Here is a 14097-nt window from a genome sequence, read left to right on the forward strand (position 1 = left end):
ATACTCCGTCTATCCTCCATCTATCCTCCATCTATCCTCCATCTATACTCCGTCTATCCTCCATCTATCCTCCGTCAATCCTCCATCTATCCTCCTTCTATCCTCCATCTATCCTCCATCTATCCTCCTTCTATACTCCGTCTATCCTCCATCTATCCTCCATCTATCCTCCTTCTATCCTCCATCTATCCTCCATCTATCATCCATCTATCCTCCTGCTATCCTCCATCTATCCTCCTTCTATACTCCGTCCATCCTCCATCTATCCTCCATCTATCCTCCATCTATCCTCCTTCTATACTCCGTCTATCCTCCATCTATCCTCCATCTATCCTCCTTCTATCCTCCATCTATCCTCCATCTATCCTCCATCTATCCTCCATCTATCCTCCATCTATACTCCGTCTATCCTCCATCTATCCCCCGTCTATCCTCCATCTATCCTCCTTCTATCCTCCATCTATCCTCCATCTATCCTCCTTCTATACTCCGTCTATCCTCCATCTATCCTCCATCTATCCTCCTTCTATCCTCCATCTATCCTCCATCTATCCTCCATCTATCCTCCATCTATACTCCCTCTATCCTCCATCTATCCTCCATCTATCCTCCTGCTATCCTCCATCTATCCTCCTTCTATACTCCGTCCATCCTCCATCTATCCTCCATCTATCCTCCTTCTATCCTCCTTCTATTCTCCATCTATCCTCCTTCTATACTCCCTCTATCCTCCATCTATCCTCCATCTATCCTCCTTCTATCCTCCATCTATCCTCCATCTATCCTATATGTCGACCTCCAATTTGAACCTTCACAAGGACTTGAGTCCATCCCTGTAAAAATCCGGGTCATTACTCGTTAGTGTTCTTTCCTCTGTTGCCTAATTAAGATTTATCCAGACTGTCAATCAGGTTCGATGCCTCCTCTTAACAACAATCTGTCTTTTAGTGTTAAACCCAAAGTCCCAGAGTGACACTGGACCCAGTGTTCGACCTCCAGGTGAAGACCGGAGAGAGAAACAGGGATTTTTTACAGTCGCATACTGCCACCTGGTGGTAAATGTGAAAACTACATTTATTCTAATACTTTAAACTATATAATGTAAAGACAACTTACAGATGTTTGGTATCAGAATACCATAGTAAGTTGTTAATCTCTAAACTGAACAGATCTACTTACATTAACCTTAGAAGTAACTCTTTGAATCATCAGGAGGCAGAACTCGGTACAAATAGACATTTTATTGAAACCTTGTGAACATTTTCTAAAACCTTTCAAAGAAATGTCATATTTAAGTGTATTTGATTTTTCTACATTAAGCGCTGTTTCAAAAAGGCACCAAGATGAGTATCTCAGATTTGTTAGAATTGTTGTTGCTCGTTATTTATAATTAAACCTTCTTTATCCTGTTTTTGTCAATATTTTATTTAATTCTAAACTTTTTACTGCATTTTTTTTTTTTCACTCTTCTCTTCTCGCTGACATCTAACCCATCACGTTCCTCTAATTAGCTATTAATTCTACAAATTAATCATCATAGGTACTCAAACAAATCTCCCTCCCTGTGTGAAACCATGGTGTTCCTGCTCCTCACTCCTTCCAGCTGAGGCCCAGGGTCTCGGCGATGAAGGAGAAGACGTGCGCCTCCTCCAGGATGGCCTTGACCGTGGGTTTCCCCGCCCCGTGCCCGCTGCGGGTGTCCACCCGGACCATCAGGGGCTGGCGCTGCTCGGGGCTGCGGCCCACCCCGTGCTGCAGGGCGGCGCAGTACTTCAGCGTGTGCAGGGGCACCACGCGGTCATCGTGGTCCCCGGTCAGCAGCAGCACGGCAGGGTAGGGGGGGAGAGGGTGAGGGGACGGAGGGAGATTATGAAGAGGGGAGTACCTGAAGAGAGGGGGGGAGGAAAGACAAGATGGATTCTTTATTGATCCACACCTCTAATTCTCTTTCTCTTCTGTAGCGCACGTGTTGTGCTGGTGTGTGTTTCGTACTTGATGAGCCACTTGAACTGCTCCGGGTCGTCAGCACAGCCGTAGTCCGTGGTCCAGGCGTGGCCGATGGTGAACTTGTGGAACTTCAGCATGTCCATCACTCCGACTTCTGCCACAGCACAGCCGAACAGCTCCGGGCGCTGGTTCACACACGCAGCTGTGCACATAGTAGAAAGATGTGAAGATTTCATTGTTTTTTCTTTTATGAACACAGACACATTATCTTAACTTCACACTGTGTTAAAGTCTGTTTAACCCTTTAAATCAGGGTGCAACATATAGTATCATTGCCACATTTTAGCGTTTATTTAACCCTTTATTTTATTCATAACAATATTATTATATTATACAGGTTCATCCATTCATCAGTGTAAACATGTCGTGTTCCAAATATCTTATGTTGTACAAGGGAGGTTATCATTTTTCTACAAGATGAGTTTCATGATTTTCTGATGTTAATTTCAACCCTTTTTCTTCAAACTAAATTAAATATTATTATTATTATTATTATTATTATTATTATTATTATTTTGTGTTGTTCACTGTCTATTGTATTAAACTACATAGAAGTGGCGGCGGCTGAGCTGTTAAACCAGGAAGTAGCAGAGATATAAAAATACAGGACCGGGTTTCCCCCACAAGACTTTACAGTTTCTGCTGCTCTCTCTCTCTCTGGCTGTATTACTGGATTCCCCACTAAATATGAAAAGATAACACACACACACACACACACACACACACACACACAGCTGGGCCTGTACTCACCCACCAGCAGCCCTCCGTTAGACGCCCCGTTGATGGCGATGCGACTGGCGCTGGTGAACTTCTCCTGGATCAGATACTCTGCTGCCCACTGGAAGTCATCGAAGCAGTTCTGCTTGTTCCCTAAACTTCCAGCTTCAAACACACAGGAAAACACAACCTGGACTTAAATGATGGAGAACTCACATTTAAGGATTTCTAAAGATAAGATAAGATAAATCATTACGAATAACAAAATGTGTCTAAAACACCTGAAATGCTCTACTTAAGGTCAGGGAAATGATTTGATGAAATATTGAAAACCGCAAACTCCACCAAAGTTTCCTGTACTTTCTTCAAGTTCCACCAGACTAATTTAGGGGTAGAACAGTTTTGAGGTAAGTTAATTTCGACCCTGGCTCCTGCCGAGGTTCCTGGTTCCCAGGGAAATTCCCTGTGGTGGAAACACAGCTTAACCAACACTCATCCTTCTCAGTGACTCGTACCTTTGTGCCAGGTGAGGCCGTACTCCCCCCCCCCTCTGATGTTGGCCACCGCCAGAATCCCCCCCAGGTGTCTCACATACAGCAGGTAAGCAACACTGAAAGAAGCATAATACACAGAAGGCAAGAATTAAAAAAAACAAGTACGAGAAAAATGTATAACCTTATAAAATGATATTAATGAAAAGGATTTTGAATGGATCACTTGAACTTACTTGTAGTGCGGTTGAATGGAAGCTTCAAATCCTCCGTATCCATAAAGGAAAACCGGATGAGTTCCATCTTTCTTCAGGCCCTTGGCGTGAACCAGGAACATGGGGATCTTGGTTCCATCTTTACTGGGATAAAACACCTGAAAATAGAATCAGAATCACAAACGTGAATCCCAGCTTTTCACAAAATGTTTAAATACGTTTGTGTAATCTCGTATTTCTCTATTTCACTGGACTGAACTGAAGCTGGAGAAGAACCAGGAGGAGACGAACCTGTGTGGTCTGATAATCCTCCTGCTTGATGCCTTTCACCTCCACCTCCCTGAACACTGTGGGCTCCGGGCTGGACTCACTCAGGTCACAGTGGTAAATGATCCCTGGGAACCACAGGGTACAGAGGTCAGAAGTGGGTTTACACACTGGGATCAGTATATTCTAATCATCGATTGTTGATGTAAGACATTTTAAATGATATAACCTGCAGTAACAGTACTATGGGCCATTTTATGCATTCAACATGTTGCTCATATTTACTGTTACATCATAAAAGCACTGGGAGAAGTCAACAGATACAGCAACATAGCACATGCAGCTATAGATGGAGATGTTTTTAAAGCTGAAACGATGAGTCAATCAATAGTTTTTATATTATATTTTCTACATTTTCTATTTATGATTGAAGATAATAAACTGACTATATTTGGATTTTTAATACCTGGGTATTTTCTTAATCTTTTCTGACATTTTATAGATAAAGAAGCTTTAACAAAATGCACTTACGGACATTTTGTGGGTTTTATTGAAGCCATTCAAAATAATTAGGGGAGTTTGTGCTTTTTGGCTTAAAAATAAAGATCCTATAGTCGTTTAAAAAACAATTAGGACTTTACCAAAAGATAAATATAGATGCAGATTTTGCAGCATAACATTAACTTATGGATATGTTGAAGGACAGAGTTACCTGGCGAAGTGAAGGAGGTGAACTTGTAGAAGAATTCCGAGTGCTTCTTCTTGCAGCTCACTCCGGCCACTGTGCCCACGTCCAGCGGGAGGTCCCGGACCAGCCGAGCCGAGGACAACTCGTACACCTGCAGGATGTCCTTCACGTCGTGGAGGTAGTTGACCAGCAAGTGGTGCTGGTTCACACAGGAGACAAAGCCTGCAGAGGGACAGAGAGGAAGTGGTGAGGAGTGAACATGATGGAGCTGGAGAACACTGTTTGTTTGTTGTTCTTTGATAGATAGACAGACAGATAGATGTATGGATGTATGGATGGGTAGATGGACAGATAGACAGATAGACAGATAGACAGATAGACAGATAGATAGATAGATAGATAGATAGATAGATAGAAAGATAGATAGATAGATAGATAGATAGATAGATAGATAGATAGATAGATAGATAGATAGATAGATAGATAGATAGATAGATAGATAGATAGATAGATAGATAGATAGATAGATAGATAGATAGATAGATAGATAGATAGATAGATAGATAGATAGATTAACAGTTTGGTGAATTTAGATGCAACTGTGCAGCACAGAGTCACTGCAAGGGCAGATTGTGGATCATGATGTAATCAGAAACAGCCAGCAGGGGGCAGACTAACACGCTGTCAGCATAATACATGATGTATGATGACTATTGGTCAGTAGATGGCAGTGGTGCTACAGACGCTGCCTTCTCTTGGTGACTGTCAAATAACACACTATTGAAATATTACACTTTATGAAACATTTATAAAAAATAAAATGTTGCACTACTTTTCCAACAATTGTAATTTCTTCCATAAAAACTTAATTTATATTATTGCCACAATTATTTTCTGTTAAACCCAACCCCGCACTAATGAACATACAAATAAATAACACATAGTATTTAACACTTATATAATATATTATTACGGTGTATTATGGTGTTTATAGCATTTATTATGGTTATACGTCTAGTTTATAGATGCAGTGTTTTTCCATTCATTCAAGTTATTTTCCACAATTTTCACTGACGTGTGTGCGTCCGTGCGTGTAAACATGGATTTTCAAGGCTGAATGTTTCAATGATCTCTAGAGACAGTTACCGTCATTTGAATGAATCACACCAAAAAAAAGTGCTTATGAGCCGAATATCACTTTCTGTAGAGTTCCCTTTGACGAACGTCTACTACCACAGACTCAGAACTTCCCAGTTACTGTGGTGAGACTGTTATTAAAGCATTAGCAACAGAAATTCAGCGAAAGGGTGTTTTGTAAGATTTAAAGGCCTGAATTGTGGAAGTGCAATTTCTTGTATAAGCCCTCTACGTATTTTAAAGTTTTCACACACTCTTGCCCACAGACATTGTGAAATTCCCCTGTAGAGAACTAATATTATAAAGGAAGACTTCATCTTTTAAAAACTCCACTGAGTCTCACCCAGGACATCCTTGTCGTGCTGTGGTAGGAGGATTGTCCAGTGCTGCCTGTCTGGTTTCTGGATGTCTATGTTCATGAGACAGTATCTAGGAGCATCCAAGTTTGAGCGGAAAGTGAAAACAGTTCCCTCGTTGGTCACATAAGAAAACTGGGCCTCGAAGTTGTCCACGAGTTTCACCCACGGCAGCAGCCCTGGAGGAGACGAGGAAGAAAATCACACAAAACTCAGTTCTAAAAGATGCATCGTGTGATTTTTGTCTCTGTTTACAAAAACATATTTTCACAGAACTCTTGCACAGAGCGTTTCCAAATGCCTACTTGTGTAAGACAATGTATTTTACAACAGAAAATTGAATTTTGAAATCCCGTCTGGTGGAGAAATGAGAGGTTAAGTCACTGGCATTAGCATGAATTCCTCTTTAGCTGATGCAGCACAGTTGTTTGGTGCCGCAGAGAAGTAAAGTTATCTAAAAGCTGGCTTTGATACAAGGAAGCATTTCCCACAGAATTTAATTAGATCAGTCGCGGCAGGCACAACCTACCTCGAGTGACAGTTGCACATCATGGGAATGCACTGCTCAATCTGAAAGTACCTGTGGTAAGAGGACTTCTGCCTACTGTAGACGGTAAAATCCTTTTCACTAACCCAGTAAGTTGTAAACCAGCAAATCAACCAGCAAACTGGGACTCTTTAGCATATGCATGATTGTGTAAAATCAAATTATCATCATTTTATCTGGGTACAGAGCAAAAAGGCTTAAGCAGACCTCAAGTTTCTTTCTGTTCAAGTGATCCTACATTTCAAGTTGTGTTTGTTGAACGTGTTGTGGCTCAGGTCACACAACACGAGAGGTCAGACACAGAAGCACTGACCTGTGATGCCCCCGGGGAGCTGCTGCAGGTCACAGTACCACAGCTGGTTCACCGGCTCGCAGCCTTCAGTGATGGACAGGACGGCGTATCTGCCATCGTCTGATACCTGGTAGGAGGAAGGAAAGAGCAGCTATGTCAATGTAGTCGTTGCTGTAACGAGTTTTAAACTGATTATAGGTCCGTCAGAAACTTTCTCCCCAACCAGGGAAACAAATCTATTGAAATATCAAAGCGATGAGAGACAATTTTGGCTCCTAACTCTCTAGGTGGCACGTTAGGCCAAAAATAGCCAAATAAGCCCAAATACAACATGTGCCATCTTTTGCCGATGAAGTAATTTGGAGACTGAGCAGTAGCAATCGAGGGAAGAAGCTTTGGTATCGAAGTGCCGCCATGAAACATGCTCGACCAATCGTGGTTGGGCGTGTGAGTTGCCAATCCTGACGTTCTAACCAGTTTATTGATATAACGTGGAGGCAGTTATACCAACACTGGCCACCAGGGGGGCGACATTACAATCATCTTTACATACAGTGGTTGCTTCAGACTTACGGTTACTGAGCTGTGCCACTTTGGATTCTCAGGGAACTCTGCCACCAAAACGTCCTCTGACTGTTTGGTGCCGATGACGTGGTAGTAGAGCTTCTGATTGATGTTGCTGGTGGTTTCGGTGCCTTGAGCCAAAACACAGGTCGGTTATACCTCTTGAATGAATGTTTTATTCAACAGACATTTGCATTGAATTGTCGTAGCGGCGCTTGTGTGCATGGGCGTTTCTTCCTCACCGTCTGCTTTGCCGTCCTGACGCAGGTAGCAGTTGTAAAAGACGCCCTTGGCATCGTGAGTCCAGGCCAGGCAGCTGAATTTCACCCTCTCCAGCAGGTCGGGCAGTTGGCTGAGGTCATCAGCCCTCATGAAACTCACCGTCACCCAGTCCGAGCCGCTGCTGCTCAAACCGTACGCAAAGTATTCACACTCCTCCGACAGGCGGCCCACTGGGCGGAGAGAGGGGCGAGAGAACAGGAGGAAGTCGTTAGCTTTCTGTAGAACGTTTCTCACTTTACCTGAGTGGGGTTTGGACTAAACAAGAGTTGCTCTGTCTCACTCTTCAGTGCCACCGTGCCGTCTTCAGAGAGTTTATTCGGGTCAAAGAAGACGGTGGCAGGTGCGTCCAGGGAGTCCTGCACGTACAGCACGTCCTGGTTCTCGAGGCCTTTGTTATGAAAGTAGAAATACCTGAGAATAAAAGAGGAAATACAATGTGGTCATTTTTTGTTTAGCCTGTGCTATGTCTGCCCTTTAAATATCCAACCATACCTCTTCCCTCTTTTGTAAGGGCAGCTGTATTTAGGGTAGTCGTAGAGCTCGGTGAGGCGCTGGTGGAACCGAGGCCGGACAGCGCACTGCTCCAGGTACGGCATCGTCAGTTTGTTCTGCTCCTCCACAAAGGCCTGAGATACCAAGGGCGAGGAAAGGGTGAGATTTTACGTATTTTGGTTAAAGGTTCAGGGTGTAGAATTTAGTGACATCTAGTGGTATAGTTGCATGTTGCAGCTGAATACCCCTCACCCCACCCTCCCCTTCTAAACATGATTGATAAAAAGGAATAGTAAAAGTTCCCTTTTATTATCTAGCAAATCTTATCTCAATGCCAGGGACAGAATGTAAACTCCTAAGGAAATAAAACCATAAAAAGTTCTAATCTATAACATTCCTGACGAGGCCTGAAGAAAACAGGTCGACCACGGGTGAGATAAAACATTCCTCAGGTTTCAAGAGCACAACACAACCTATCGATATGGATTGTTGTGAACTTAATTCTAAATACTTGAAAACACAAATACAACCTAAATTTCAACTGAGAAATTCATTTTGTAACGTGAAATATGAACTTTTCATATCACATATCCACCATTGGTAAATCGGTGGAGCTCTAACACACGATATCAGAAGGTGGTAACAGTCAAGGCATGACCCGTTTCCTGCAGGAGTTCCTCGCAGCCCGGAGCATACCATTGTCTCTGCGCTGTCAGGGTCTTCCAGCCAAGCGTAGGGGTCACAGATCTTAGTTCCATGGTATTCATCCACCTGTTCATCAGAAGTGAAACAACATGTTAGAAAGAACTCTACCTCCTTCCTGGGAACTGACACACATGCAAGATAACTGCCAAGTGTTTGATTGGCAAGTCTGTTGTGTGCAATGTCCTTTATTTAACAATTTGCATATAAGATTTGTTGGCATGTTTTCTCAGCACATGCATCTCGTGAAACTGGAAAGGTTTTCTGCAGAATTTCTCCGCAACAACAGAACAGATTTCCATGGAATCCTGCGAAAGGCTTGGACAGGAGCCAACGAGGAACATGGACCAACGGGTAGATCTAGTTACGTAAAGATTTAGATACTAACACTTGCTTTGCAACAAGTTACAAAAAAGAATTCTCATTTTGAGACATTTCCTTACGTGTATTTTTTTTAAAATTGTAAGTTGAATTGGTTATATTTGGGGATTGGACTTTTATCGTTTGCTTGGGGAAACTAAATTGTAACGTATCTTTGTGCACTATTGTCAAGCATTTTAATGGGTTAAACTGTTAAGAAATCCAATTGCAGGTTATTTAATAATCATAAAATCATCCTTAGTGGTTTAAACACCCTCTAAATTCAACTCAATGCCTTTTTGTCACTGCACAGTTCAGAATGAAATCAAGATGTTCCTGTGGAACAGATAGACATGTGACTAATAAATAATAATACAATAATACACATTAAGGATATTATTCATGCATCAGATATGCGATTGTAAAGTGGTGTTTTTCAGGAAAGAGCCCACACTATTTGAACTTGTTATTTTAGAGCTGAAGCAGTGAACGGAAGTGAATGAGCTTCACACAGATGTTGTCGTTGCCGCGGTTACACCACAGCTGCAGGAGAAATGCAACACACTAAACTTTTTTGAATAACTTTTTCACACGTTAAGTTTAAACTTTTGTTTTTGTTTCCTTCAGTCTCCCTTTTGCTTCTCCACTCCACCTCCTCAACCAACATGACTCCCTCCCCCCTCCTCTCTCTCTCTCTCCCCCCCCCCCCCCCCCCGCCCCCTTCTCTCTCTCTCTCTTCCTGCTCTTCTGAGAACTGCACCAACAACACCCCCCCCCCCCCTCTAAGGAGACAGAAACCCGCAGCAGGATCACACACTGACCTTCTCCTCTTCTCTCCGGACGGACGGATACTGAAAAGCCATTTTCCTGAATAAGACTAAACTGTGTCACTTCTGAGTTGTTTGATCTTTATTCTGAACGCTCTGGACGACGCGACGCAGTGCAGCCGCGAAGTGAAAGTGAAAGAAACACACACACACACACACACACATACACACACATGCACGCACATGCACGCGCACGCAGACACACACCCAACAGTGGCGTTTGGTTCTGCACACAGGAAATGATGTGGCACCTACGCGCACGGCGGCCCGCGTACGTGCCCTCGCGTCCGTGCGTGCACCAGAAGTCGTTTTTGCACAACTCAAAACATCCCCGCAGTAAAACATGGCACCTGACACAACACACAACACACACACAGTACGTGTCCGATCGTGCGTAACCTCGACTTCCACTGAACTTTGCTTCTACCAATCCCAGAATCCACCCTGAGCTTTGAGCCTCACAACGGAAATGAAAGAAAGAGGAAAAAGAAAGTAACAAAAAAAGCAAAGGGGACTTTCTGTGTTTATTAACCTGCAGACGTGTGACAGCACAGTGCTGAGGGTGGGCTATATAAGTGTGTGTGTGGGTGTGTTCTCTTTTTATCCCTCAACCAATATGACAATTTCTCGGTTGTATTGTTATGCACATAGTATGAGTGCCCTTCTTTTTATTTTTGCTTTTGGAAGTGTTTGTGTTATGAATCATGGCTGCGTGGGGTTCGAATTCCCCCTGAATCCAGTCAAGTTGCACAAAATCACACACAAATATCAGTGTCCTGCATGTGCCTAATTTCTTTCTTCAAGATCCATGAATTATTCTCTAGGAAATGTGGGAAAATGTCAAAGTAATGTAAAAGAAACATTTTTGTGATGTGCCCATTTATCCGGATTCATGCTGAAATTGATTCAGTTCTTCTTTGGCCTGTGTCTGTAACTTTCATTATTGGGTAAATCATTTTTTTAAATTATTTCTGATTAAAAGATGAATCATTTCATCTCCAAGATATCGAAGCATGATCATGTAAAAACAGGGATAATTAGTGAATCAGTTAAGCTTTGGACTCGGATGTTTTATGGATCATATAAATAGTTGATAAGTTTTAGTGGATTGATCAATCAGCCATAAAACGTTCACACAAAGGTTTCACTTTTTATTCTTCAGTCAGAACAGAAGTAGTTTCAAAGTGATATGATGTTTTTCACTTTGGTTTTCTCCCTGTGCAGCAGCACTTCTGACAGTAAATGATCTTACTATGAGTACTGCAGTCATGTGAAAATAAACACTCAGGCCTTGCGTGTGTAAGCAGCACGTTGTGTTGCACTGAGTTGCATCATACGACTTAATTCAACAGGTTAACACAACATCGGCAATCGAAAAGTAACATTGCATGAATTATCTTTCATTTACGTCAGTACACGCAAGACAATACATTTCTGTGAAAACCCCCTTAAGTGAGCTTTTTTTGTTGCTGCAGATGAATTATACTTCATGCACGGACCTGAGGCAGCGGTCCTCTCGGTCTATTGTGGTGCAGACACACTCACAGAGAGAGAGAAAGAAGAAAAACAGAGTTTCAGACGTGTAATCTGTCTAATCCACAAAGCTGTGAAAACGACTGGGGAGCAAAAGGGGGAGGAAAGGAGGGAAAGATGGGAGGACAGGGAATTAGAAAGAGGGCTAATTTCCAACTAATTTAGCTAAGGTGATTAAGTGAGACCGGCTTGATGAGAAAATAAGCTGTTTGAAGGCCTCTGACCTTGTTTCAGTGTATTTACCTCTGAGCGCTCACACTTCACATGCGGCACGAGACACAATAAGAAGAATAAACAAACAAATAAGTTTTGTGTTTGAATTACACAGTGAGAAAATACAAGAAATGATCAGCCCGCTTTACTCTTGCTTTATTATAATTGTGCTGAGTTGTTAAAACTTCCTGAAACTTCTTCTCCTTTTCTCGAAGTAGTGAAAAGAAACAAACCCCTGAATTTCAAACTACACTCGCAAAACATTTGACTTGTTCTGAGAAATCAAACAGTTGATTCAAACTATTTTATCTTTCCCGAAAACCAAACACTTCACTACAATAAATACTAAACACTGTACGTGGGGCAAAGCAGGAAACAAAAAACTTGATTCACCTGGAACAATAATGTTGGAAAGTGTTTTTTAAATTGATGATAGTATCACATATCTTTGGTAAAGATATCTGCCTCATAACATGATCAATTCTGATCTTATCAATTATATCTTTTGTTTATTTATGACTTGAGTAAACTTTTCTTTTCTTCTGCAGATAAAGCTACAGTTGCATTTTAATAAACTTGCACATGATCTTTCTTACATTCTGGAATAACCCAGGAACACTGATTCTAAAAGGACAACCCTTGGTTTTACAGTAGCCCACTGAACTCGGGGATGAATCACGGCTGCGGTGATCACTTAACAACTGTACGGCAACAAGTGTTGTAATTGGCAGTAAAGTCCGGATCCCTAATCTTTGGGGCTGTTGGGGATGAAAGTGGACCAGGCCACTCCACAGACAGATGGGCGGGTGTGGAGCAGATCTTCTTCATGGGGCCCCAGACGTCCTGAGCCATCGCTGAGCCAGCGGCCCGACGATAGGCCGGCTCCACGGCTTTGGCCCGGGCCTGGCGTGGCGTGCTGTGCAGATGGGCCCTAATTGGCTGGAGAGGGACCCAGGTAGTTTGCCAATCTGTGAAGACAGAGAGATTAGATTAGATATGTCAGATTACGGCAGAGCAGAGTCAGACGGTTTTCTGTGACTGCAGAGAAGCTCCAGACTCACCCACTGAGAGAGAGAGAGAGGAGAGGAGAGGAGGAAGAGGAGGAGGCGGAGGAGAGGAGAGTAAAAGAGTGGAGAGGAGAGGAAGAGGAGGAAAGGAGATGAGGAGAGGAAGAGTAGGAGATCGGTCAGGGACTGAGCTGTTAAAGGAAAAAAGATGGGGTGATACAGTGTGAATTTGAGGAAAGCAGGAGAATGGAAGAAAATGTTGTAATAATTTATATAAACCATATAATTTAGAGGTGTAGAAATCAATGGGTTACTCTTTTTCGAAAGTTATTTCTTCGTCATTAGTTTTATTATTATTTAATTATTATTTAATTTAATTTAATATTTAATTCATGATGATCAAATATACACATTTCAGACCATTGCAAATTAAAAAAGGTTAAAAACATTAAAATAAAATACGTGCCTCTGTATGTAAACACACATGTAAACACACATATAAACACACACACACACCCAAGTGAACAACATAACCCCCCCGGCCACCCGGGACCCCCCGCTCCCGAACAGATGGCGCCGCCACTGAAACAGATAATCCGTTATTGTTCTGGATATTTTGATTATGGTCATTTTACAAAATCATACACAAATCACCACGTAACCTCGACCTGATCCTGGACTTACCGCTGCTCCGAAGCTAATATGGTCGGCTCGGGGCCCGGAGCCGTGTTGTAATATAACTGAGAGTGCTATTCCATGAGCTCCTCATTATAGAAATTGACGATGTAGAGATTTGTTCTGTGTAGAGAGCATAAAGAGCGGCTTTGGGGAGATTTAAAGTAGGTGTTTACAAATGCTGCTGCTGCTGCTGCTTTCAGATCTAATCCACGGATGCACAAAATGTGTTTTCTTTTTTTCTCAAATGTAGAATATATTCTTCATTCTAGGTATTATTGCCTATTTGTTGGTTTTGTTTGATTGATATGATTCATTCATTTCCCTGGTACAATTGTTCTTTTTTAAATTATCATCATAATCTCAGATGATCTCAGTAAAAGAAGCATATTTGAATGTAAAATTATATTTATATCTGTTTTCTTAAATGGATAAACTCCAACCTTAATAATAATTAAAATAAAAAACACAGTGCGACCTTAATTTTAGGAATAATCGATAAAGGCCATAGTGGTGGTTGCAGCCTGATGCCAAGTATTGATCTGTGGTTTATGTTTTTGTTCTGCGCTGCGCATGAAGTCCCCGGGACAATAAAAGACCAGTGAGATTAAGACAATTAGGGAGTTGATTGTTATCCAAAAGACGAGAAGAAGAAGAAGAAGCAGATTAAATGAGGAGATTTGGGTCAAAGTGGTGATGGTCAGAGGAGGAGGAGGAGGAGGAGG

The 14097-nt window shown here is 42.1% G+C and overlaps 1 protein-coding gene across 1 annotated transcript; it reads right to left on the reverse strand.

Moving 5' to 3' along the window:
- Nucleotides 1-1221: 1221 nt before the first annotated feature.
- On the reverse strand, nt 1222-10084 carry LOC133026045 (prolyl endopeptidase-like). The gene is made up of 15 exons (XM_061092869.1): nt 9939-10084; nt 8752-8826; nt 8056-8189; nt 7844-7974; nt 7524-7733; nt 7291-7412; nt 6739-6844; nt 5866-6057; nt 4410-4607; nt 3722-3825; nt 3452-3588; nt 3240-3334; nt 2758-2889; nt 1993-2149; nt 1222-1885 (listed from the first exon to the last, which is right to left on the reverse strand). The coding sequence occupies exons 1-15, from the start codon at nt 9978-9980 to the stop codon at nt 1591-1593; spliced, it is 2130 nt and encodes a 709-aa protein (XP_060948852.1). The 5' UTR covers nt 9981-10084; the 3' UTR covers nt 1222-1590.
- Between the last annotated feature and the right edge of the window lie 4013 nt (nt 10085-14097).

This window comes from Limanda limanda, chromosome 19, assembly GCF_963576545.1.
Source record: "Limanda limanda chromosome 19, fLimLim1.1, whole genome shotgun sequence".
Lineage (NCBI taxonomy): Eukaryota > Metazoa > Chordata > Actinopteri > Pleuronectiformes > Pleuronectidae > Limanda > Limanda limanda.

Coding starts and splice junctions, on each gene's coding strand:
- LOC133026045 (XM_061092869.1), bottom strand. CDS start 9,980: ATGGCTTTTCAGTATCCGTCCGTCCGGAGAGAAGAGGAGAAG. Junction 8,190..8,751: donor CTGACAGCGCAGAGACAATG/GTATGCTCCGGG, acceptor TTGGTATCTCAG/GCCTTTGTGGAGGAGCAGAA. Junction 1,886..1,992: donor CAGTTCAAGTGGCTCATCAA/GTACGAAACACA, acceptor CCCTCTCTTCAG/GTACTCCCCTCTTCATAATC.